This window comes from Platalea leucorodia (genome assembly GCF_965183815.1).
Source record: "Platalea leucorodia genome assembly, chromosome: 13".
Taxonomy (NCBI): Eukaryota; Metazoa; Chordata; class Aves; order Pelecaniformes; family Threskiornithidae; genus Platalea; species Platalea leucorodia.
The window spans coordinates 13,493,710-13,516,623 of NC_138835.1; the positions used below are offsets into that span (position 1 = coordinate 13,493,710).

A 22,914-nucleotide genomic window follows, 5' to 3' on the forward strand; every position below is an offset into this window, starting at 1 on the left:
ACCCGCAGATGGCTGGGGAGCCGGCGAAATCCCAGGAGACGCCGCACTGAAAGATTCATTCTCCAGCTGCGGCCTAGCATTGTGGTCCCTCTGCCACGATGCGACTTGCCGCCATCGGCGCACCGGGTGCGTCCCGTCTCGCCTGCTGAACAAAAGCACGGTGTGTGCCTCACGGGGCAGGCCCCCGGCACGCACCCAGGCCCTTCAGCTGCCATGGCACCAGGGGGAGGAAAAGGGGCTCGGGCAGGAGGCAGCCATCCCCGTTCTCAGAGCGCTGCTGCGGCTTGAGGCAGCTGGCGCCGGCGGGAAGCCTTGGAGCAGCCTCTCTGCTGCAGAACCCCGGGGGGCCTGGCGGGGAGCGGGGTGAGGTGAGGCGGCTCTCAGGGCGGGAAAAGCTTCCCTCATAGACCGGCTCGGCGGGGGGGGGGGGGGGGATGTGCGGGGGAGGCGACCCCCCCGCATTACGTGACAAAAATCTCTGCGACACGGGTGAGCGGGCAGCGACCCGCGGCTCGCCTGTGCCAGCGGCGCGGCCCTGCCGCTCCCCGCCGCCGGGCGGGGCCCGAACCCCGCTCTCGCCTCAGCCGCCGCTGCGGTGCAGCGCGGGAAGGGAAGGGCGCGAGCTCCCGCCCCGCCCCGCCCCGCCTCGCTCCGCCCCGCCCGCAGCGCACGTGGCACCCTCGCCTGGGCTGGTCACGTGAGGCAGGCTCCGGGCTTCCCCCCCCTCCCCTCCGCGTCTGACCCCGTCTCCCGTCTGGTCAATAGCGGGCGGCGGCGGCGCATGCGCGGAGCGGCCGCAGCACGCCCCCGGCCCGCGCCCCCCCCCGCCCGTCTCCCTCCGCCCTATATAAGGCGGGCGCGGCGGGGCTCCCGGCTCCGCAGTGTGCGTGGGCGGGCGCGGCGGCTCCGCGCGGCGGTGCGGCGACCCGCGCGGCCTCCTCCTTCCCCTCGGCCCGGCCCGGCCCAGCGCCGCCGCCATGAGTTCGGGGACCCCCTACATCGGCAGCAAGATCAGTCTGATCTCCAAGGCGCAGATCCGCTATGAGGGCATCCTCTACACCATCGACACCGAGAACTCAACCGTGGCGCTGGCCAAGGGTGAGGCGGCGCGGCGGGGCCCTCCCGGGGCGGCGGGGGGGGGGGGGGGTCGGGCCTAGGCTGGCTCTGGCGCCGTCGCCGCGGCCCGGCGCTCGCTGAGGGGACGCGGGGGGCCCGCCCGCCTCGGCCGCCGCCTCCGTCCCCTGAACAATGAGCCCGGCCTGGGCGCACGGCGGCCGGAGCCCGCCCGCCCCGAGGGGGTGCGGGGGGCGGCGGGGTTGGAGCCCGTGGCTTCGGCGCTGCTGGCTTTCCGTGAGTCAGCATTTGGGAGGCCGCTCCGCCACGCGGGGACGGGCCGTGGCCGTGGCGGGGGCTCGCTGTGCCGCCCCGGCGGGGCGGGCAGGGCCCGGGATGCTGGGGAGCCCTTGGTTTTCAGGCGAAGTTCCCAGTCCCCTGAAGAGAAGAGCAGCTGCCAGCCACGCTGGCTCCTCTTACTATTGTCAGAGCCAGGAAGGTGACGGTCTGCATCGCCGTTCATGGTTTGGTTCCCCTCTCTACGTCTGGCAGTGTCTCGGTGCTTGGCTTGAGCAGGGCCCCAGGCCAGTGCTGGGGAAAACAGCGTTGCTGTTGATGTGTCTTTGTTCCTTCCGTGATCAATAACTGGACTCCGGTCAGGTGAAGAGGGTGAGAGCTCGTGTCCAGAGTGCCGTGGGGTATCTGCCCGTGGGTCTGGCTCTTCCTACCTCGCAGGCTGCTCATCGAGGTTTTGCATCTTGTTTCCCTGTAGAAATAGTGATCTTTATCTTCTGCTTAAGTAGTGTCATTTGGATTCAGTTGTCACCTGTGCTGGGAACTCCCATATTTACTCTCAGAAAAACCTGCCCTGTCTTGTTTAGTCTCTCAAACAAGATTTTAATTCTGTACTGCTTTTAGTGTCCAGCTTGGCTTCTCCAGCTAATCTGCATCAGCTTTTTCTTTCCCTGAGTTTTGTCCTTCCCTGTTCTGGGAAGTGCACACCTTCTTCATTGCCTCCAGCAGCCCATCAGGATTGTCCACAAACCAAACATCTTTTGTTTTGAAAGACTATCTGCTGGCACGTGATGCTGACTTGCCTGATTCTCAGCTATCCTCAAGGCAGCCCGTGCCACTCTTTATTCAGTATAATGATGTTTATGTGATGTTGGACGTGAGTATTTGACACCTATTAGTGCATATTCTGAAGTTAAAAATGTGAGTTTTCACAAATTTACTTTTTTCTCTAGGGACATAGCTGTTTGTTTAAATGTATAAATGGAGCTATCTGTGTTAGTATTCCACTCAAAGTAGTTGAGAGGTTGCAGGAAGGATGCAATTCCTTTGCTGTTTGTGCAGGGAGGTCTTCACCTTTACCCAGCAGCAAGTAGAAATGGTTTCTCACATAGATTTGCCTTCCACATAGCGCTTGCCACTTCAGAGGTTAAGTGGTGTGTTTCAAAGGCGTATGTGATTAAAGTGCTTTATGGTGTGAGAAAGTACATGCTCTGTATAAGATTTCTGGCAGTTCTTGTATTTATTGGTCTCTTAGTGTTCAGTTTTGATGAACTGGAATGCCTAAGAAATAGTTGTTACAATAGACGGAGAATACATTTTTCCCCACTTAAAGTGCTGCTCTATAAACTTTGCAGTACAAACCCTGCTTTTCATTTTAGCTCAGAGGGTTTTTTAAATTTAGAGACTTTATATCAAAATTAGTGTCAGAATTATGAACATAGCAATAATGTTGAAGTCAGGGACAGCAATATCAACCCTGTGCTTAGGAGGGACAGCAGTTTGAAACACTTGATCTCTGAAGGGTTAGAAGAACCATGAACTACTGACATGCAGTTAAAGTTGTCCAGATAGCTAGTAAATTATTATTAAGCCCTAGATGCCACTGTTTAAGGCTCAGACAACTTCAGTATGTAATTTAAGTGCTATTCTCTTTACTTTTTATCCCCCAAGTGATAAAAAAAATTCGGATTGAAAGAGACTTCAGGAAGGAATCTGGTTCAGCCTCTTACTCAAAGCAGGGCTAACTTCAATTGATTTGTATTTGGTTCCTGTTACATCTCAACACATGCACAATATGTTAAACACTGGATAAGGAGATTCTACATGCTTACTTAAGCACTGCAAGAAAGTTGTCTGTCTTGGTAGATGCTAAACTTAAATTGCAAACAAAGGCAGTTTAAGCCTATTACTGTCCTGTCGGCAGTGAACACCAGAAACTTACTCCCCCTTCTGTAGAAGTCTGAAGAAACTGGAGTTTTTGAGCAACAACTATCCACGCAAGCTCTGCTTCCCAGACGTCCAGTCACTCTTGTTGGGCATCCTGACCCTTCAGAGGTCTAGCTCAACAGAGCCCCACATGTGAATACAAACTGTATGGTAAAGCACTAGCTGCAGCCTGGTGTGGGATTGATTTCCTGTTCATCTGTAAACAATAGTCATGTAACTCTTCATGGAGACAGCCCTTCGGACCTCGGCAGAGGCTTAAAGCTGTACTTTGTGATGTACCAGGAACCGTTAAACACTTCAAATGCAGGGGCAGGCATGCTCGACTCCTAGAGCCCTTTCAAATGCCCTCGCTGCTGTTTTTGTCTACAACAAGAACATAGTTTTCCACCTTTTTAGTTAGAAACCTTGGGACCGGCCAACGGAGAGGCTGCCTGGACAGCTTTGGGCTTTGCAGGTCGTGTGTTTCTCCATGTGGAAGCTGACAGGCTGATCCCAGTGCTCAGAGAAGATGCGGTGCTTTCCAAGCTAGCCATGGGATTCTGCAGTAGTCCCTGGGTAGCTTCGGTATGTCTTGCCATGAGCTGTGTGCTCTAATAATCTAATCTTCAGCAGGGATATCGGTGGTACGGTTCATGTCTAAAAGGCCACAAGCATTGCTTTCAGTTTATAATCTGCTGCTAGTTGACTAGGTTACAGCTGTAATATGATCAAACAGCAGCTGGAGGTCTAAAATAACTTGGCGAGGTTATATACCCTAGGAACTAATGGAAGACTGTCGTTCAAAGGAAGTGACTGACAGCTTGTCCTTGCACCAGTTAAGATTCCCTTCCAGTTAGGTGTAAGCTGAGGTGCTACACGCCATCGGTGTGAGAGGGACAAAGTTTGGCATTGACCTGCTGTACCCGGAGCTTACTGCTCCTTGGGAGCTGAGATACGTGTTGAACAGAGATGAAGACCGCTTGCAGCACTGACCGCTGCTTGGTGGGGGGAACCACCTGGATACTGCTTTTCATCTCTGAGAACAGGACTCTTGATGAGTAGCCCTGTCTACAACTGTCAGCGCTCCTAGTAAGTTAGTAACAGTGTAGTATACCGGGGATGCTCAACACTGGGATTGAGCGGATCCACCTTTTTGCTGCCCTTTTTCTGGGGAAGCTGTGGTGTCCCCTGTCATCCATGTGACAGGGCTGTCTGTGCTTATATCTTTGCAGCTGTGCAGTGGGAATGGCAACTGGCTGGCACATGACCACAGACTGCGAGATGGCAGGGGCTTGTGAAAGGTCTGTTAAGGATGTAATTTTGTAAAGGTGCTGCAGGAATTGTGGCGTGTCCTGGCAGAGGTTGAGCGCTCTGTGGTAACCTGTTAGAAGCAATTGATGCAACTCCAGTACGGAATTCTTCTATTGGGAGAAAGCATACATCAAACTCGTACATGCTGGTGCTTATCTGAACTGGCAAAGCCTCACAAAGACAGAAAACAACTAGACTAGGAAACTTGATGAGCTTCTGTAACTTGTGGCTGAAATTTCAAGCTTTTGTATGTCAGTGTCTGATGTAACTATGCTACCTATTTTCCTGCACTAACAGTCCAGTAAGTCTGAGTCTGGCCTCTTCCTCTTTTTAATGGCTCAAATTAATTTATGCTTCCACCTGGTAGCTGCCACACAGTCAACTGCAGCTTTTTTCCCCCTCTAATGTGTAACATCACTGGTTAGTACCCGCTCAAGTGTTGCGATAGCTGGGACTCAGTAAAGCCTCAGTAGGCACTGAGGTTTTGAATTTATCACTAAAAGCTTGCCTTGTAGTCAGTGGATATTAATCATAAAACCAGTGGCACAGAGAGAGAATTTTAATAGGAAGCTCTTGTCATTGATAAAACTTTACCTCTATCTGTATAATAAATATGTGAAACCAAAGGTGCAACTTTGAGCTCTAAAGCCTTCTAAGATTTCCCCCCTACTGCTTCACGGGCCTCTCCTGCGGTCTGTTGCAGTTGTCTCAAGCTGAATGCTTACACAGGACGGGGCTGGGGAGGGAGGGGGAATATGGCAGTATAGCACTGTGGGGAAGTCCTTGGTTTTGGAGTAGGATTCTTCACTCCAGCTGGTCTATGGTCTTTACCTTCACAGCTTGATGTAAACAAAACTGTTTATACAGGCTGCTGAAAAAGTTGGCATTTGAAGGAACAGATGTGTGTGATAAGGAGATTCAGGGTTCTGGAGGTAACCTTTTGTTGTTGTTACTTTTGGCAAGTATTACAAGAGTACTTTTTAATTGCATAAATCTGAATTTAAACAATGCTGCAGTGGTAATACTGGACTAATAGTAATCTTTCTAATGCTAAAGTGCGATCTTTTGGTACTGAAGACCGGCCCACAGACAGACCTGCTCCTCCAAGAGAAGAAATCTATGAATACATTATTTTTCGAGGAAGCGACATCAAAGACATCACTGTCTGTGAACCTCCAAAAGCTCAACATACTCTGCCACAAGATCCTGCCATTGTTCAAGTAAGTTAGCCTGAAGTATTGATCAAAAGCTATGATAAAACATTGGTGATGAAAGACTGGATTTTGGTATAAGCTTATGAAAATGAAGGCCAGTAAGTGTCTCCAGGAATCTTCAGATTGAAGCATCCTGAATTTTGTTGTAACGTTTAAAATAGCAGCATTAAAGACTTCAGTCAACAAAAGCCAGAGCTAGTTTATCTAGCTGAGAATGCAGGAAAATCGTAAAAAGGTAAACTAACCCTTCTCAGTATTTACTTAAGCTTTAGTAATGCTGTACATGAAGTAGAGAATCGCTGCCAAAGCAAGTTGACTTCTGGACACTGTAAATGGAAATGTACTTTGTCTTGTTACAGTCTTCACTGGGCTCTGCCTCTACATCATCCTTTCAGCCACATGTGCCTTACAGCCCGTTTAGAGGTATGCCACCTTACAGCCAGCTTGCTGCCAGCTCTTTACTTAGCCAGCAGTATGCAGCTTCGTTAGGTTTAGGTAAGTAAAAACTTTACTTGCTAGAATAAAGGTATGGTCCTTGTATGCAACTACTGTGAAACCAAGTAACCATAATTAATATTTAATTCCTTGCTAAGCATCAGGCTGCAGCAAGCAGTGAATAAGTAGTTAACGACTTTGCGCAATGATCTTATTGCAAGGAGGCCTGCGTTTCACTTACACATGCACACAGACACACAAGAAAGAAAGAAACAAACTAAATAGCTAAAGTTTCTTTCTGAAAGCGATGTGAATACCTAACAGTTGAGGCCGGTTAATTTCTAACCTGACATACCTTACACATACATCACATGTAAAAAGCACTTGTATTCCCAGAGAGGACTGTAAATAAGCTGCTCTAATGCTGTTCTAGAGATTCTTGTATCTCTTTCCAAGTCCTTCAGATGTTTCACTACCTGGTATCTTATCCATATATCTTTGCTTTCTCTTCTTCCCTCTATCTCTTTAGAGAAATTGGTAAGCCCTCCAGCATCAGCAGCTGCTTCCAGCCCTAGTTCTTCTCCGTCTCCACAACCTGTTTCAGAGCCTGACATGTCTTCAGAGCCCCATCAGCTCTCTTCCAAGGGTAACAGCAGTTTGAGGACTCCAAATATTTGGAAGAACTGCATGGCACTTGCAAACACTCTGTTCTTGTTAACCCCTCCTAGAATGATAGTACTTATATGGGTAATGCTAGTAGAACTAGTTTGTTGTCAGCTATTTTTGCCTTTCATTACATGAAGTATTCTTCCTGTCCTAGAAGTATCAATTAGAGAGACAGGAGAAAGAAAAAGTACAGGACAGCGGATCCTCTTGTGTAAGTATCGAGAGGGCTGAGGTTGAGGGATGTTGATGTACTGCATCCTGTCCAGGAACATGTCACTTTAGAGACTGGGCGAGGAATTATTAGTCTTTCCTGGAAAGCTGAGCACACTGCTTGAATTGCGGGTGGCCTTGCTGTTAGAGACATAGGCTAACAGAAAATTCAGGAGTATTGCTGTAATTGAGGAAATATCAGGACAGATTTCATGCATGATGGGGCATAGTACCTTGTCAAGACTCCCAATTAGTAAAGCATGACTAACAGTAAGCAATTTGAGTTGTGGTAAGCTGAGATAACATAGTTCTGGGTGCTTGCTTCTGTGTGTGAAAACTTTTAAAGGAGGTTGAGTAGAGATACTAGACTGACCATCCTCAGAGCAGAGAGACCAGGTGCAGCCTGCATTTAAACATGGTAATTAGTTTCATCTGTTTTTAACTTAAGCATGTATGCTTGTGTTGGCATGAAACTGTTTTTACTTACTTCCTGGTTTTGGCCATCTATCTGTACATACTTTCTCAATATTCTGGCTAAGCTTTGAAACTTTCTCATGTTGAACTTGCACAGCAGCTTTGTCCTACTGAATAATCCTTAGGATATGTCTGTCTTCCTTGCAAGTTTTCCAGGTGTATGTTAGCTGGGAAGCTGCATGATGTTCCCTGCTGGGTGTCTCTCATGTGGACTTGGGTGACCCAGAAGTGTCAGTGGCTTGGTTTCTGTGTACTCTTCAGCTTTTCACTTTTCTTGCTCTTAAAGTATATTCAGTTACAGTTCGCTTCCAAGCAGTTCTTATGCATAACTACATAAACCTGTAGTACTCCAAAACTTCTAATTAAATCTAGAATGCAGTGTTTCTTCTGAATACTGAAGACTGTCACTTTTTAATATAATTGGTGTAAGGTATACCAAACCATGAAAAGTATTTACATGTTTTGTAGTGTGAATAAATAAGCCTGGATGGAAGAGCAACAGAAGTCTTGGTAACACTTTGGCCTTGACCAAGAAGGAATTTAAAAGGGTAACTTTGAGATCCTGGTCTGGTTTCAGGTTTTCTTTGTCTGAAAGCTAACAATAAGCAGTGAAGTTGAAGGACTGCTAAAAGCGGCTTACAAAATGGGATATAGTTGAGGCGTTTAAGCTTTTGCAGCAAATCTTTTTTGACAAAGTTGGGGAAGCTTTCTTGAGCAGTTTCAAAATGGTGGATTTTTGCTTCAGATTTGAAGTATCGTGTAAAGTAAAATCCTGTATAATCAAGGATACACCTAGAAATTACATTTTAGTATAAACTGTCGAAGAGACTGACCTGGCTACCTTATCTAATGTGTGTCTAACTTAAGAAATAAATGGGTAGATTTCCTGATTTTAAGGCTCTGGATTTGAGAGCCACGACTTGGGTGGCAGTAATGCCTTACCTAGTGTATATGCCACTTAAACATAGCGTGTAATGCTAAACACTCAAGGCTTTGAGTAATTCTTGACAAAATGGTTTCTCCATAGAAGTGGGTAGGGTTTGCATAGTGTTGGCACGTTTTCTGAGAGGCACTTAGTCACTGGGATTTTTTCCAGGTGCTGGCTTTCCTTCTGTTCACCCAGTCCGCAAAAGCCCCATGGTAGAGCAGGCTGTTCAGACTGGCCCGGTTGACAACATGAATTCACAAAAGCCACCCCCAGTGAAAGTAACTCCAGGGGTTCAGCGCAATGGACGGCAGGTTCCACAGGGCAACAGTAAGACAAATGGTATGTACGCACCACTTCATCTTTAAAGTGCTGTTTTGAAGCATTCTTCAAAGGTGCATAGCAAGACTAAACTGTTTCAGTTTTGTTCTTGTGCTCTTTTATTAAGTTTATCCTTCTTATTCAGTAGATACAGTTCAGGCAGCACCTGTGCCAACCCAAGGACAGGTGAACGATGAAAACAGAAGACCTCAAAGGAGAAGATCTGGTAGGTTAACCTGACACTAAACAGTCGCATTAGCCTATAAAGGCAAATATTGTTAATTTCAGTGAGGGATTATTGGACAGAAGATTGAGAGCAGAATAAAGCTTGATAAGGCTTTGGGCATCTGGAGGTGCTCAAATAGATTCTGGAGTCACAGAAGTTCAGAACATTCCAGGGACAGAATTCTAGTGTCTTTTTCTAGAAACCTGAAGGTATGTTATAAAAATTGATGCTATGAGTTGGCAGCAGCAACTAGATTTCTCTGAAACTGGAAGGATTTTTACTGGGAAGGGCAGCCTGTTTTAAGGATTTCCAGAGCTCTTATTACTGAGAGAAACTATGGAGCCCTCACTTCCCTAGAGCAGAGGTCTTTTCTCAAGACTGCAGTTTAAGCACAGGTCAAAAGAAAGTTAAATTAAATTCAAACAGAGATTTCTGCCCAAGTGAAATGAGAAAAGGCATGGAACAAAACTTCAGACTCTCCAGTCTTCAAATTAATTTGCCTGAGGGCAGCACTGTAGAAGGGGTTATAGCTTCCCCAAAAAGGAGTTGATAGCTTCTCAATTGGAAACCAGAAGCTACGCAAAGTACCAAGCTCCTTTTGTGGGTAGATGAGTCTTGGGTGGATTTTCTGAAACCAGTGACCTGTTTCTCTTTGCCATCATGACAGGTTTGTAGACTGTTTGTACCATGCTTGCAGATGAATAGCAGCCAGAAAAGATAAGCTTTCCCCGCTTCTCTCAGCTTTTCTTGGTGTAGTACTTGTTCTGATTTCCTCTCCTCACACTGGAAGGAAAGTTGGGTATACTCTGTGTTAACGGTAAGACTGACATCCAGGAATGCTGTTCAGAAAGTTAAAGTATTGCTATAATATGTCTTCTACAGCCAAGTTCAGAAATTTCTTTCAAAGAGGTGTGGCCTAACCGCAGGACTGGAAGCCAGAAACTCCTGAGTTGTAACCCCGGTTTCCTCTGGTCTTGAGCAAGTCATTTAACCTCCCTGTGCATTACCAAGTGTTTAAACTCTCCTGCTTTCAGGAAACAGGAGAACCAGAAACCGTTCTAGGGGACAAAACAGACCAGCTACTGTGAAGGAAAATACAATAAAGTTTGAAGGCGACTTTGACTTTGAAAGTGCAAATGCACAATTCAACAGAGAGGAACTTGATAAAGAATTCAAGAAGAAACTAAACTTTAAAGGTTTGTGACTTCATTAAATATGAATTGCTGAGCTAGTAGTAAACACTGCATAGACAAACTTGTTCTGAGAAACTGCATGATTACATGTGGCAGCATCTCAAATCTTGTTTGAGGGAGCAAGAGAACAGATGGCTCTTCGGTATGCGTCAAGGAAGTGTAATACGTTTTATTATCTTCAGATGACAAAGCAGAGACGGGGGAAGAAAAAGGGGACCCTGGAGTGGCAACTCAAAACAATGACGGTAAAGCAGAGGAGGATCTTCTGGGACCCAACTGCTATTATGATAAATCCAAGTCTTTCTTTGACAACATTTCTTCAGAACTGAAATCTAGGTGAGTATTTCTTGCCTTTTTTTAATGCAGTTTTAGGCACAGAATTCTAGACATAATCTATGTCACATGGTTTAATTCTTTAAAGATCTTAGAATGCAAGAAAGTCAGCAAAACAGTCTTTAGAAGGGAGTATCGCCATGCATTGGGTGGCTCACGAGTGATATGAACCAAGCTTCATGCAGTGGGATCAAACAAAAAGCAAGGTTTTCAGCTGATACTGATACACGTGCCTAAACTATCGTACAGGAATTTCCAGTTCTGTTTCCCAGTACTGACTTTGAACCCATTGATTTTAAACAAATTGCTTATCGTTTGTGGGAGGAGGCATCAGGGTCATGCTGTGCTGAAGATGGTGCAAGTTGCAGATGGGAGCAGGCTAAGCCTGGAGCTTGGGCAGAGAGGAGGTCAGGTCTGTCTGAGGAAATGCATTAAATTAAGTGTTGGGAATATTAAAAGCAAGCTTCATCTTTTGCTGCTGACACTCATGTTGCCAACTGCCTGGTGAAGTGTCAGTATGTGAAATTCCCTTGGAAATGTTTCTGCTTCCCTCCAAGCGCCCGCTGTACGGTGTCCGGGGCTAGGCAGGCTCTGCTGAGCAAGGAACGCGCTGGGGCTGGGGAGCTACCTCGGCAGCAGCCTGCTGAACCTCGGGTGTGACAGGCTTCTGCAGAGGCTTCTATGGAATCAAGAGTTTGTTTTTCAAGAAAACAAGATGGTTTGAAATGCTAGTGAGACCCTGTCCAGCCCTTTTCTAGGCCCATCGTTAGTTTTCCAGTATGAAAGTAGCTTACAGAAGCCAACAGCTGCCACTTTCAAGTCCACGCTTAGCAAGGAATTGAGTTAGTGAGCGCGTGCACGCTGCAGCTTGTCCTTGTTGCGGTGCAGTTCAACAGAATAGGGTGCTTGAAGCTTCCTAGCTAAAGTTGGTGTTTAAATTTAATGTTCAGTCTGAATGCGGTCTTGTTCAGTTCCAGGCGTACCACGTGGGCTGAAGAAAGGAAGCTCAATACAGAGACATTCGGAGTGTCTGGACGGTTCCTTCGTGGCCGCAGCTTTCATGGCGGATTTCGAGGCGGAAGGGGCAGCGGAGCAGCAAGGCGAAACCAGACCACTCACAGAGCTGGTACTGGCAGAGTGTAACTTCAGAGGCAAGTTTTTTAGCAAGAATAAATGCTGTCTCTGAGCCAGGTTTGTCTCTTACTCCTTCCCTGAGCTGTCTGCACAACCTCTTTTGCTCTCCCGTCTCATGGATGTATCAAGAATTGTTCCTTATTGTATCTGATCAATTATTTGACGCAGTAGAAGGAAATATGAGCGGTTTTAACGTGTTGACTGTTCCGCTGATGTCTCGGGCTAGCCTTCTGGCTGAGAAAGCAAGAGCTGCTTGGCTGAGCTCAGGCTTTAGCTCAGCATTTCAGTTCATACATGGGTGTGAACTTCGCTGCTTTTCTTTCTCTTGGAAGAAGATCCCCATAATACCAAATCTAAGTCTATCTTTTTTTCTTGAACAGGTTCTAACATCTCTCCCGAGAGGATGAAACTGTATATAGAAAGAAAACCACCAACTGCTGCACTGTTGTGGGAAAATGGTTCATATTGTTTACTGTCTCAGCTCAAGCAACAGAACTTCATGTACTACTGCTTATATTCTGGACTTGTTTTGGACCAGCAACTGTCAGCTGGAATATCCTTTGGAAGAGGGAATGTGTTCAGGGGTACCTTCTTCAGGGTGTCTTTTTTGTTTTTGTTTCTTTTTTTTTTTTTTTTTTAAGTGCAGACTAATGTACATGGTTCTTCTTTCTGGGTCTCTCAAAGGCTGCTATAGTCTAAGCTTAAAGTCAGACTCCTTTTCTGAACCCTGAAGAAGATAAATCATGTTATTTTAACATGGAACCAAAGCTCACTTGAAATAAACCAGCTATTATTTGTTTGTTCTGAGTAGCCAAATGGATTCTTTGGTGCTGCTGGTCTCGCTGTTCTCAGCAGCAGGTGTGGAGCAGCACTTGGTATCTGGAAGAATGGATTCCTGGTGCTGAGGAGTTATGTATATTGTCACTTGGGAGTACTGGATTGTTGATCATGTAGTAGCGTAAATGTACAACTGTTTGTCGGCTGGTACTAACGCGGAGGTGCTGCAGGTTTACACAGAACCGTGACTCTCCCTCGAGCTGAAGGGTGCTGGGCGCTCCTCGGGGGCTCGGAGCTCCTTACGGGGTCGGGGCAGCGCGGGGGGACAGCGCGCTGTGCCCTCGTGGGACAGGAGCCGCAAGCGTCTCCGCTCGTGCGCTCGGAATGGAGGGGTTCTGGCAGCAGCGGGCTGGCTGGGAAGGAGACCCGAAGCTCTGCCGCCTGCCTCGGTTTGTGCCTCGCTCGTGGGCAGTGCCAAACGCAAACAGTTCTCTGTACACTAGTAGGCTGTGGTGGAACACTATGGAATGTTTTCATTAAACTAGGTTTGGGAGTCCATATAATGAAGCTTAACAGATGGGCATGTTTAATTTGTTATCTCTATACCCTCCCTACTGTAAATAGTTTAGTTGTTTTTCTTTTTGTTTTTAAAAATCTGTATGTGGGGAGAGGGGCTGGGAGGGGGGTTACATTTGTTTGCATGAGTAAGTGGGGTAAATTGCTATAGGCATGTGTCCCTTCTTTGGTTGGTAGGGAAATTTGTTGAAAAAGCACCTTGATGACTGAACCCCTTACATAGCTAGAATTTTTTAGTTATGCATTGACCTAGGTTACTGTAAAAGCTTGGATTTATTTTTGTAGGACTTCATTGCGAAGAATTAGAACATAGCAGTGGGGCTGCTCTTTGGGGTAATGTAAATTGTAATTATAATAAACATGTAAATGTTTCATGTTTCCCTCCTACTTTGGTTTGTACATAGCTCGGTGATGTCGGGCCCTACAGCTTCTCCGGTCCCTCTCCTAGCAGCGCTCACACCTAGGTCAGAGAAAACCGCGCTGGAAAGCGTTACACGGTATTTGAAACGGGCTTAAAAACCCCAACGCGGGCACTGAGCCCTTGTTCTGTTCCCCGAGCTCCTCTCTTCCAGCCTCCTGGTGAGGAGTGGGCGGGATGAGCGTTCGCTGCCCAGGCCCCCTCAGCGGGTGCCTCCCAGTGCCTGGCACAGCCCCAGTCCCTGGCTGGCGGGGCTTAACTGGAGCTTGTTTTGGGTGGCAGCGCTGCTGGGGCAGTAGCCACAAATGGGCTCGTACCAGCCAAACGGCGTGTGCTCAAACAGCTTCCTTGGAAGCTTCTGCAAGCCTCCAACTTCTCCGCTGGCAGAACAGCCAGCGTGACATTAAGTGTGAGGGTGGCATTGTGCTGCCGGAGTCAACTGACCGTCCGAGGTGGCTGTGGCAAACTGAGGCATCGTCCTTAACTTCTGCGTAAGGATGCCTTTATTTGAAGGCAGTAATTCCCCTTGTTCCTACAGAAAGCCTCCACTCTAACACACGACCCGGGCGTTGCTACTGCCACCCCTGAAGTTGCTGTACCAGGGACGTGTCCCAGCCTCTCGGTGCTGGGCACGGTGCCTGGCTCGCTCTGGTGTGGGGGGCTGACGGCTGCGGCTCGGCCCCTGGGCTAGCGAAGCGTGAGCCCCGCTCCCGCAGGAGCGCTCCTTCCCCTGGGCTCTGGGGCAGCCGGGGGCTCCGCCGCAGCCCTGTCGGCTTCTGGGAGGAGATTCCCAACAGGAGGGAGGATGGTGGTGACTGGGGCGGGGAACCAAACACAGCTCTTGTCCAAGGACTGATAAAGGAGCTGCCACTGTATCCCAGCAGCTCACTTCCATGGGCTGAAGGAGCGTCCTGCACCTTTCCTGTCCTTGATTCCGGTGCGATGCTCTGCCCACACTGTGCTTCGCAGCATTCGGCTGTGCTGCGAGCGGCTGGGGAGCGCGAGAGCTCCTGCAGCTTGGTACCGGCTGAGGGGTCCTGGGGTTGGGGTGCTGTAGCCGAGCTCCCTCCTGCAGGGCCCTGGGGCCCTTCCAGCCCTTCCCTGTGGCTTTAGGCCCGTAAAACCACGTGCTGGCTGCCAGTAGCTTTCATGGATAGAAACAGGGAAATGTGACAATCGAGTGGCACCTACTGCTATTGCGAGCAGGTGCTGGGTCCCGGGGGTCAGGGCTGTGGGCGGGAGAGGCCCGAGGCTGAGGTAGGAAAAGCCACCGTCAAGCAGCGCAGTGCAGCCACGGGTACCCAACTTCCCCTTCCCTGAAAGCCGGAGCAGAGACGCCCTTAGGAATACAGACAGGACGGACAAAGCCTTTTGTTGTGCTTAACTTCAGGGTTGTGCTGAAAGATAAGCAAGGCGCCAGCAATAAAAAGTACAATTTTTAACATGGAGACGGGGAGGAGGACGGGGCCGGTGTCAGTCCTGTTCACCCCTGCGCTGCGTGAGGGACGGGAGGCCCCGCTGTGGTTCGAGCCCCTCGGGGCCAGCGGGAGCCAGAGCAGGGCCTCCTGCCCCTCTCCCCCCTCTCCGTGTCGCAAAGGGCCTTGGCGCCCTGCGAGCCGCCCTGCCAGCTGCTGCGCAGGGCAGAGACGCTGACCGCAGATGAGTCAGCTGGAAAGAGCTTTTCAACAGCCAGCACCGCAGCGTGGAGGTGCCACAATGCAAATACCTCTCTGAAACGAACGCTCTCTTCCCAGCCCCTTTGGGCCAGTTTTACACCATCGCAGTACGCAGTTGTCACCTGCCACCCTCAAATTCATATATTTCTAAGTTTATTACGTTATCCACGTTAACGCACAGATCCTGCCTCTCGACAGCAACGTGGCTGTGGTGCACAGCAGCAGCTCTCCGTGCCCCCTGCGGCACCCGAGCGATCTCCCGGGGCCGAAGGGAAGGGAGAAGCAGCTCACACCAGCGCTGGGACCAAACAGGCTCCCCCAGAAGTGGAGCTAAACCCAGCTCCCCTGGGTAAGGGGCACGGAGGAAGCAGCGTGAGGGTAAATGCAAAAGGAGAAACTGGACCCTGGACCAGAGCTTTATGGTTCAGCTGCTGTATGTAACATTCGGTGTGGTTATTTTTAGCGTTAGGAAGCGACTGGGCTATAAATCCCCTAGTGGGCGATCACAACAGCAACGCTTTATTCTGAACCCGATGAATCATGCACCGCGTCCCGCCCCTCCGCTGCGAGGAGCCGCCCGCAACGCTCCCTTCTCCTGCTGGCCTCCCAAAACGCGACCCCCGACGCCTCCGCGCTGGCCTTCGCAGGCTGCCGCCAGGCTTACGGCCAGGCCCCTAAACTTGAAGATGGTTGTGGGGGAAGAAAACGCATAATTCCATGTTAGTTATGTTCTGTTGAGGTCATAACACAACACTTGAGACAGCTACTAAAAAAAAAAAAAAGCAGCTAACAACGGAGTGTGGGAGAGAATCATTAAACCATCTGAAGTGTCCAAGGAAAAAAAGGCAAAGTCTTTGTTCTTTAATGGGTCACAACTGCTGTTTTGTAGCCAACCAAACAAGCCCAGGTAATTAAAATCCAAGACAGATCTCTTTTAAAATAACAGCTTTAAAAAAAAAATCAGTAGGTTTATTGTAGGTCTCAAGAGGGGCACAGTATGAGTAAGTGGAATGCCTACATGTTGAATATACAGAACAACCCAGCACTTGAATTAAAAAGAAGCAGCTAAGCAGTTGCATTTCATTCATCATGATGTCTTCTTCTGTTTCTTCTTTTCATTTTCTTCCTTTTCTTTTTCAATTTCAGCAACGTACTTCTCAATTTCTTCAGGGTTTAGGATCTAAAACACAAACACAGGTGACCCTCGAGACACAACTTAGAGGCTTTTGTTCAAGCAATTCCAGTTCTGACAGGGAAAGTCAACTGGTATTTACACAGCAGACACAACAGCATTCCTTGGCCACTGATAATCGGCAGAAGTATTTGCCGGGGCAGAATGCGAGATTAAGGGCTGGAAGCTAACGCCGACCAACAAGGACAGTATCGGAGAAAAGCAAAACAAAGCCCTCACCTTCAGCGGCTGTTCTCGCCTCATAACCGCCAGCTCGATGTTCTTCCCACCAGACTGCACGACCTTAACGGGAGTTAGAGGCAGGCATTAGGAGCGCGTCCATTCATTAATTCTAACACCCCCTTCCGGGCCTTCTTCGAAGGAGAGAGGGGTGGGAGGATTTCGCTCGTTGGCTCTAAGCTCTCAACTCCAGCAGCAGTCTAACTCTCAAATAATAAGGGTCTTCCCTCTGGCGTCAGCGCGCTCGGTGGCTGGCGAAGAACACCTCGTTTCCACCATCTGGCTTTTGCTATTTTCTGTATCTTAAACTTCGATAAAAAAGCACAACATTCTGCACATGGTTTAGCACATCGTTGGTGCGTTTGTTTTTATGCCCAGAACTGATGTCTGTTTTCCTCCTCAGAGAACTGCTACTGCGTTCTTCTGTGCACGCTACAGAAACCGTTACCTGGAATATTCTCAACCTTGAGTTTACTCCCACACGTACGGGCTACGACGAAGAGTTTTCACAGATCCTTTCACAGAAAATCCTCGTGCGCATCACGGGAAAGCGAACGTACTCACGTTTATGAGGTTAATCCGGACGTACAGTGAGAAGTCACACAAGGGATTTGAAACAAGACTCACCTCAAGAAGAGCCTTGATGACAAGTTTGATGGTGAGATCATCCGTTTCAATGGCTTCATCGGTGTAGTTTTTCTCCAGAAATTCACGCACAGATTTGGCTCCTCTGCCAATGGCGTTAGCCTGGAAACATCGAGGGGAAAAAAGATAATGAATGGAAGTTCAGAAAAGACTTCATTTGCAGAATAAGCAAGAAATACGAGTTGCAAAATTATGTAATCTGAAACCGTTTTGTGATCACCGTGTATTTTTCAGGAGACTGAACAGGTTACTGCCCAAATGTCCCACAAGTCCCCTGTCAGGCACAGATGGTTTTTTGCAAAACAGGACAAGATCTCCCCAGGAAAGCTGAACTGCAGACGGCCATTCTCAGTAAATTTGACCACTAAGGATTTTTGCAGCTGTGAGCCAGTATCACCTGGCCAGTGAGACCTCCTTTCCACACCAGTCTCTCTTTAAAGGAGACAAAAACTCACAAATATTTTGTTACTTCTCCACAAGAGACAGAATCACCTCACCTTCCAAGCGTGGTATGTACCAGAGGGATCGGTCTGGTACAGCCGGGGGGTTCCATCAAAGTCAAATCCCACGATGAGAGCAGAGATACCAAAAGGTCTGCGGCCGTTGCTCTGTGTGTACCTCTGATCAGAAAGAAGAGACACTTATTTCAGAAGCCGTTCGAAAAACATTTTTAGAGGGGAAAGCAGACAGCATAGAAATTCCAACCAGAAGGGGCACCAGAAATATTTTTAGCGGGCTCTCTTACCAATCTACCTGTGGAAGTTAGGATTCCGTGTCTTACAGGAGACCATAAGCAAGGCAAGTAAGAGGCGGTTATTGTTCAACCCCTGTTCCTGACACCCGCTGAAGTTTGCTGCGCGATTACAGCTGCCGGGAAGGATCCCTCTCGGCTGGGCGGCGCCGAGAGGCAGAGCGCGCCCAGCCTGTGAGCCCAGGCGCAGCGCTCTGCTTTGACAAGGATGCTTGGGAAGCCAAGGAAAGGACGACGGCACCTGAACACGAAGTCAGTTTTCACCAACGATTTGCAACCATTCCGTTAGAAAGCACGGCACCCTCTGCGGCCACGAGCCGGCTGGAGGAAAGCCCGTGTCGCAGCCCTCCTGCTGACACCGGCTTAGCAAAGCCGTTGCCACGTCACGCACCAGAAGTGCCCACGATCGAGGAGGCCTGACGCCAGCAGCAGTACGCAGCGGGAATACTGCGTGAGATTCGTGGTTTGTTACAGTTTGAGAGAAATCAGGAATGTGCCGGAATGAGACACAGACGTGAGATTACTGTAAAGGAACGCAGCGAAACTTCGGAAAGTGGTATTCTGCTCTGGCAGGCCAGGGATTGTTACAAGAATTACACAATTATCATCAGCACTGTACTAAAACATGTCTGTGTGTAACTAAGACTTTTTCTAATCCCCACTAGTTGCTGAAAATCAGTTTAATACACTGGCAAATGAATAATTTTATCACAGAATGCAGTTGGGCCTATTTTGACACTGTAATTCATTTTAAATTCACGAATATCCGATGTAAAATATATTAAGTACTGCACGGATTTGCTGCCCTCTTACCCCTCCCCTGCAATGGCTTAGTAGGAGGGAAAACGAACAGAGCCATGAAGACGTTTTGACAATAACACAGCACCATTGTTAGGAGAGTGAATTAGAGCTATCGATTAGCAGAGTGTTCCTAAAGATATCACAAATGTAGTTATGCAGTCCTTACAAATACTAATTAATTTCTTCATCTGTGGAAGAAAAGCCCAAACAATAATCAATCCTCCTTTTCTATTACTACATCCCTATTTCCAATAAACACCCGCAATGTGTTTTGTTACGCTGATTTTTACCAGCTGAGTAGAACAAGGCCAGGACAGACACTTTACACACTCAATTCATCAGGACGTATTTTAAGCATCTCTGTGCGGTCCAACATACCTGCTTCAGACTAGCAATGTAACGCGTGATGTACTCCACGGTGACAGGATCCTCCACTGTGAGTCTGTGGCTTTGACACTCCACACGAGCTCTATTTATAACTATTCTGGCATCAGCCGTCAGCCCTGAAATGACAGCGTATTCTCAGATTCATGCTTCGTACAGCACGCACAAGTAAAACAACAAGTCTTGCCCCAAAAGGCTCACAAGGTCAGTGTCAACAGCAATGAAAAAAGCAAATGAGAGATCACACTTTCTCAGGTTTGCTGGGCAAGAACAGCATTTTTAAGGCAACAGAAAGAAGCTAATGTACCAAAATAAGTAGAGGATTCGGTTCACAGCTTTCGTGTTTGTGAGTAAGGTAACACACGCAATTCTGACCCAGGTAAGCGGAATATTACTGACAGACTGACAGCGTTCCATCCAACAGCAAATTAGCAAAGCAATCTCAGTTCTCACACACATTGGTTTTATTTCGTATGCAGACCCCTAACTATAAGCCAGCTTTATCTGTGCAGCAAATCTTGTCTAGTTGATGAGGCTAGAGCAGCATGATGTTAGTTGACAAAAATGAGTATGACCCTTTGAGAAAAAAATTAGAGAAACTTATTACTTATTTTACTTTTTAGCTTATGATGCCACATGATGTCAATTGACAGCCTTGTTTTATTCGAGAACTTTTCTTTAAGCTTGTGAACCCACCTGCACATATCACAACTCTTAGCTAAGGCAGCAGAAGTAGCTGAGCCTATCACTCCTGCACACCAAATCTAAACCCCATTATTTTTGCCGGTTAAATCAGATCTCCCCTTAAAGCGTTACTAACACTGACACAAAGATTCTAAACTACTCGAAGAGAGAAGAAACCTTCTGAAATATGTTTTCTCTCCATTTATGTCGTTTTCTTTAACTTTCACGCCTCCCGTTTAAGATTCCAACAATGGAAATTAAGGCATTTGGAACAGAAAGAATGTGGAACTAGAGTATTTACACTTCAAATCTAGAGCTGTTTATTCAGGAGGAGTCTTCTGAACTAGAACAGAGGAGATTTTTCTTTGTTTTATGCAAGACTGCAAAATTTAGCTTTTTTGGCTTGATGCATGTGGGAAAAGGTCCCCGTAACTGACAAATGTCTCTTATAGCTCCTGTGATACATATTAATAATAAGTATTTTATATATAATATATAAAATATATTAACTAAATACACATAAACATTCAAATACATGTATTTAAACAGCGTATATGTGTACCTGTGCCAATGACACATCAGTTCTCAGTCTTCATCCTCACATTAAACCTAGAGGACCTTATTAACTTCAACACTTATTTCCTCTCATTAGATCACTGGCTCGCTCTCTATATTTATCCATACAGTAGGCTACTCTTACTTAAAAAAGAATAAGCAACCGTAGAAATACATTCCTTTCCCACAGTCCTCAGCCAGTTGCGCTAAGTATTTTATGTTCTCAGAATCCATAAACATACCCACAGGTGCTCCAGTAACTGCCAAAAACCCCGAAGGGATCATATACCTGCAAAAGCCATGCAGACATTGTCATCGAGAGCACAGATCTTCCGCACAGTTCTTTCATCCTGAAGTTTTGCCACAGACTTCTTTTCCACACCAAGAACAACAATATCCTTCCCTCTTACTCCAACCTTCAATGCATTAAGAGAAAAAGAAGAAAAAAGTTAAGCTAGGCCCCAAAAACCTAGTAGTTGCAGACTTCACTGGAATGAGTACGAAAAAACAAGCACACACAACAACCCCACGTTGTAAGCATGATTTCAACTTGAAGTCAGTATTTTATTGCCTATTGCCACAACCTGGAGAAGGACTGATGTAACAAAAATTGCATTAGATTCCAGGGTGCAGTTTCATAATCGGCTTATACCAATTTAAATCCGTACGGCTCCCAAGAGATATATTCCCACTTCTCTTACCACCTGTGTTTTCCCTGATACCAGCATTCGTGTTTCTGCAGCCACAGAAGCAGGATCAACAACAAAACTACCACTACAACTAGTCCACTGGTATTGCTCAAGTCAGAACCCAAAACACGGAAGATTAAACCAAGCAAAATCTACAAGCAGCCTGTCAGTAGGTTGTTTCCTTAATGTCCTAATTCATACTTTGAATATACCTTCTCCAACATCAGGGAGGGGTGGAAAAAAAAAGTTGGCCTTTCACACTCATTCCCACTGCTTCTCATAGGGTGATGGGAATATTTTTTTCTTATGGAGCGGCCCTGCTGTTATTGTGTTACAGATGTTTCCGAAAACATTAAACTCAACCAACTGCTCGACCAGACAGAGGTAGATTATATATGATGTTAGCGCTACTTTTACGGTATTTTTCATTTCTGGAAAAAAGACAAAAAAAGAGCCTATTTGGCACTAAGTCTTCTTACATTTACTCCTATCCCAAAGGCAGTAAATGTTCTTCCAGGTATTTTGTTATTTGGGAATTAATACTTTTTTTCCCCCCTCCTAAATGAAAAAACCCTTCATTGAACAAAAGCTTGGGACAACGGGAAGCTCGGAGCCAGACGGCTCCTTCTACATGCCTCTCCTGACAGGCTTCCCAGCCCACCGGGAATCCGCATTTTGCAGAACAACGAAGGAGCTCGCTGCTCTGCTGCGGGTGCCCGGCAGCTCCGCTCCCGCCGCGGGGCAGGGGGCGGCCTGGGGGCTGCGGGCCGAGGAGCGCCACGGCCGCCCGGGACCCGCCGGCACCGGGCCGCACGGTCCGCGCCTCGATGCAAAATCAGGCCCCAGTAACGGCCTGAAACGGAGCCAGAGCTTCACCGGCAGCGCGCCTTCCACTCTGAAGAAAACGGCGATTTTTAAGGCAGCTCCATAAATGCCGTGTTTAGGCCGAACGCCGCTGCTGCGGCCTCGGGGCACCTCTCCGGAGACAGGTCACGCTCCCCGCCCCCGACCACCCTTCCCCGCAAGGCCGGCGCCACTCGTGCCGTGGGCCCGGCAGGCCGGGGAGCGCGGCGAGGGGCAGGCCCCATCCCGGGCCTTCCCTCACGGCGAGCCCCGCCGGCCCGGCCCGGCCGCCCCCCCGCCCTGCGCTCACTCACCGCGGTGGAGCCCTTCTTCACCGCCTCCTGGGCGTACTCCACCTGGAAGAGGTGCCCGTCCGGGGAGAAGACGGTGATGGCGCGGTCGTAGCTCATGGCTGCCGCCCGTGCCTCCCCGCGGGGCCGGAACCAGCCGCCTCCCTCAAAACCGCACACTCATCCCCGCCCGCCGCTTCCGGAGCGCCGCGCCATCCCTGCGCCAACTGCGTACGCCGCGCGCCCCGCAGCCCGGCGCGGAGGGGCGGGAGGCGGGGCCCCGTCTACGCTCTTGGCGTTAGGGAGCCCGCGCTACGCACCCGGCGTAAGCGGCCGCCTCGCCTCCCCTCCCCTCCCCGGCGCACTTGGCGTACGCCCTACGCAGTTGGCGCAGCCGCCGGCCGCTGGCGGAGGCAGGAGCCGCCGCTCGCCGCGACAGGAAGCCCGGCAGCAGGGACGCACCATGTGCGGCCGGCGGGGAGGAGGAGGCGGCGGCGGGGGCGACGGCGGCCGCCTCCCGCCCCTTCCCCAAATCCCCGCCGCCGCCGCCGCCTTCCCCGCCCCGAGGCGGCGGGGCGGGCGGCGGGGCGAGGGCGGTGCGTGCCGGCTGGCGGTGCGGTGCCCGCGGCTCATTGCGGGGCGCAGATCGTACCATCTGCGGCGGCTCCCCTCCCCGCGCACTGCGGAGAATCCGCGCAC

General features: G+C 48.7%; 2 protein-coding genes across 9 annotated transcripts; one reads left to right on the plus strand and one right to left on the minus strand.

Moving 5' to 3' along the window:
- Nucleotides 1–829: 829 nt before the first annotated feature.
- LSM14B (LSM family member 14B) lies at nucleotides 830–13,440 on the plus strand. Of its 8 annotated transcripts, none has more exons than XM_082326129.1 (10): nucleotides 830–1,098; nucleotides 5,662–5,804; nucleotides 6,158–6,293; nucleotides 6,763–6,879; nucleotides 8,680–8,850; nucleotides 8,975–9,055; nucleotides 10,090–10,251; nucleotides 10,431–10,584; nucleotides 11,553–11,772; nucleotides 12,096–13,440. In XM_082326129.1, exons 1-9 carry the CDS (start codon nucleotides 978–980, stop codon nucleotides 11,722–11,724), a joined length of 1,257 nt encoding a protein of 418 aa, XP_082182255.1. In that variant the 5' UTR covers nucleotides 830–977; the 3' UTR covers nucleotides 11,725–11,772; nucleotides 12,096–13,440. The 8 variants fall into 8 exon arrangements, with proteins under 8 accessions (XP_082182255.1, XP_082182256.1, XP_082182257.1 ...); XM_082326130.1 differs by having other exon boundaries at nucleotides 831–1,098; nucleotides 5,641–5,804; nucleotides 6,158–6,221; XM_082326128.1 differs by having other exon boundaries at nucleotides 832–1,098; nucleotides 5,641–5,804; nucleotides 8,978–9,055.
- A 2,576-nt stretch (nucleotides 13,441–16,016) lies between these two features.
- On the minus strand, nucleotides 16,017–22,491 carry PSMA7 (proteasome 20S subunit alpha 7). Its single transcript, XM_082326077.1, has 7 exons — nucleotides 22,240–22,491; nucleotides 20,683–20,809; nucleotides 19,149–19,273; nucleotides 17,716–17,838; nucleotides 17,201–17,320; nucleotides 16,574–16,636; nucleotides 16,017–16,342 (listed from the first exon to the last, which is right to left on the minus strand). The coding sequence occupies exons 1-7, from the start codon at nucleotides 22,333–22,335 to the stop codon at nucleotides 16,250–16,252; spliced, it is 747 nt and encodes a 248-aa protein (XP_082182203.1). The 5' UTR covers nucleotides 22,336–22,491; the 3' UTR covers nucleotides 16,017–16,249.
- Nucleotides 22,492–22,914: the final 423 nt, after the last annotated feature.

Bases quoted from the DNA above. Each gene is read 5' to 3' on its own strand.
- LSM14B (XM_082326126.1), top strand. From the start codon at position 978: ATGAGTTCGGGGACCCCCTACATCGGCAGCAAGATCAGTCTGATCTCC. The intron at 6,294-6,762 runs GTAAGTAAAAAC...CTATCTCTTTAG, and splicing joins TGCAGCTTCGTTAGGTTTAG to AGAAATTGGTAAGCCCTCCA. The intron at 6,880-8,679 runs GTAACAGCAGTT...GATTTTTTCCAG, and splicing joins CCATCAGCTCTCTTCCAAGG to GTGCTGGCTTTCCTTCTGTT.
- PSMA7 (XM_082326077.1), bottom strand. From the start codon at position 22,335: ATGAGCTACGACCGCGCCATCACCGTCTTCTCCCCGGACGGGCACCTC. The intron at 20,810-22,239 runs GTGAGTGAGCGC...AATGCATTGAAG, and splicing joins TGAAGAAGGGCTCCACCGCG to GTTGGAGTAAGAGGGAAGGA. The intron at 16,343-16,573 runs GTGAGGGCTTTG...TTTGTGTTTTAG, and splicing joins GGCGAGAACAGCCGCTGAAG to ATCCTAAACCCTGAAGAAAT.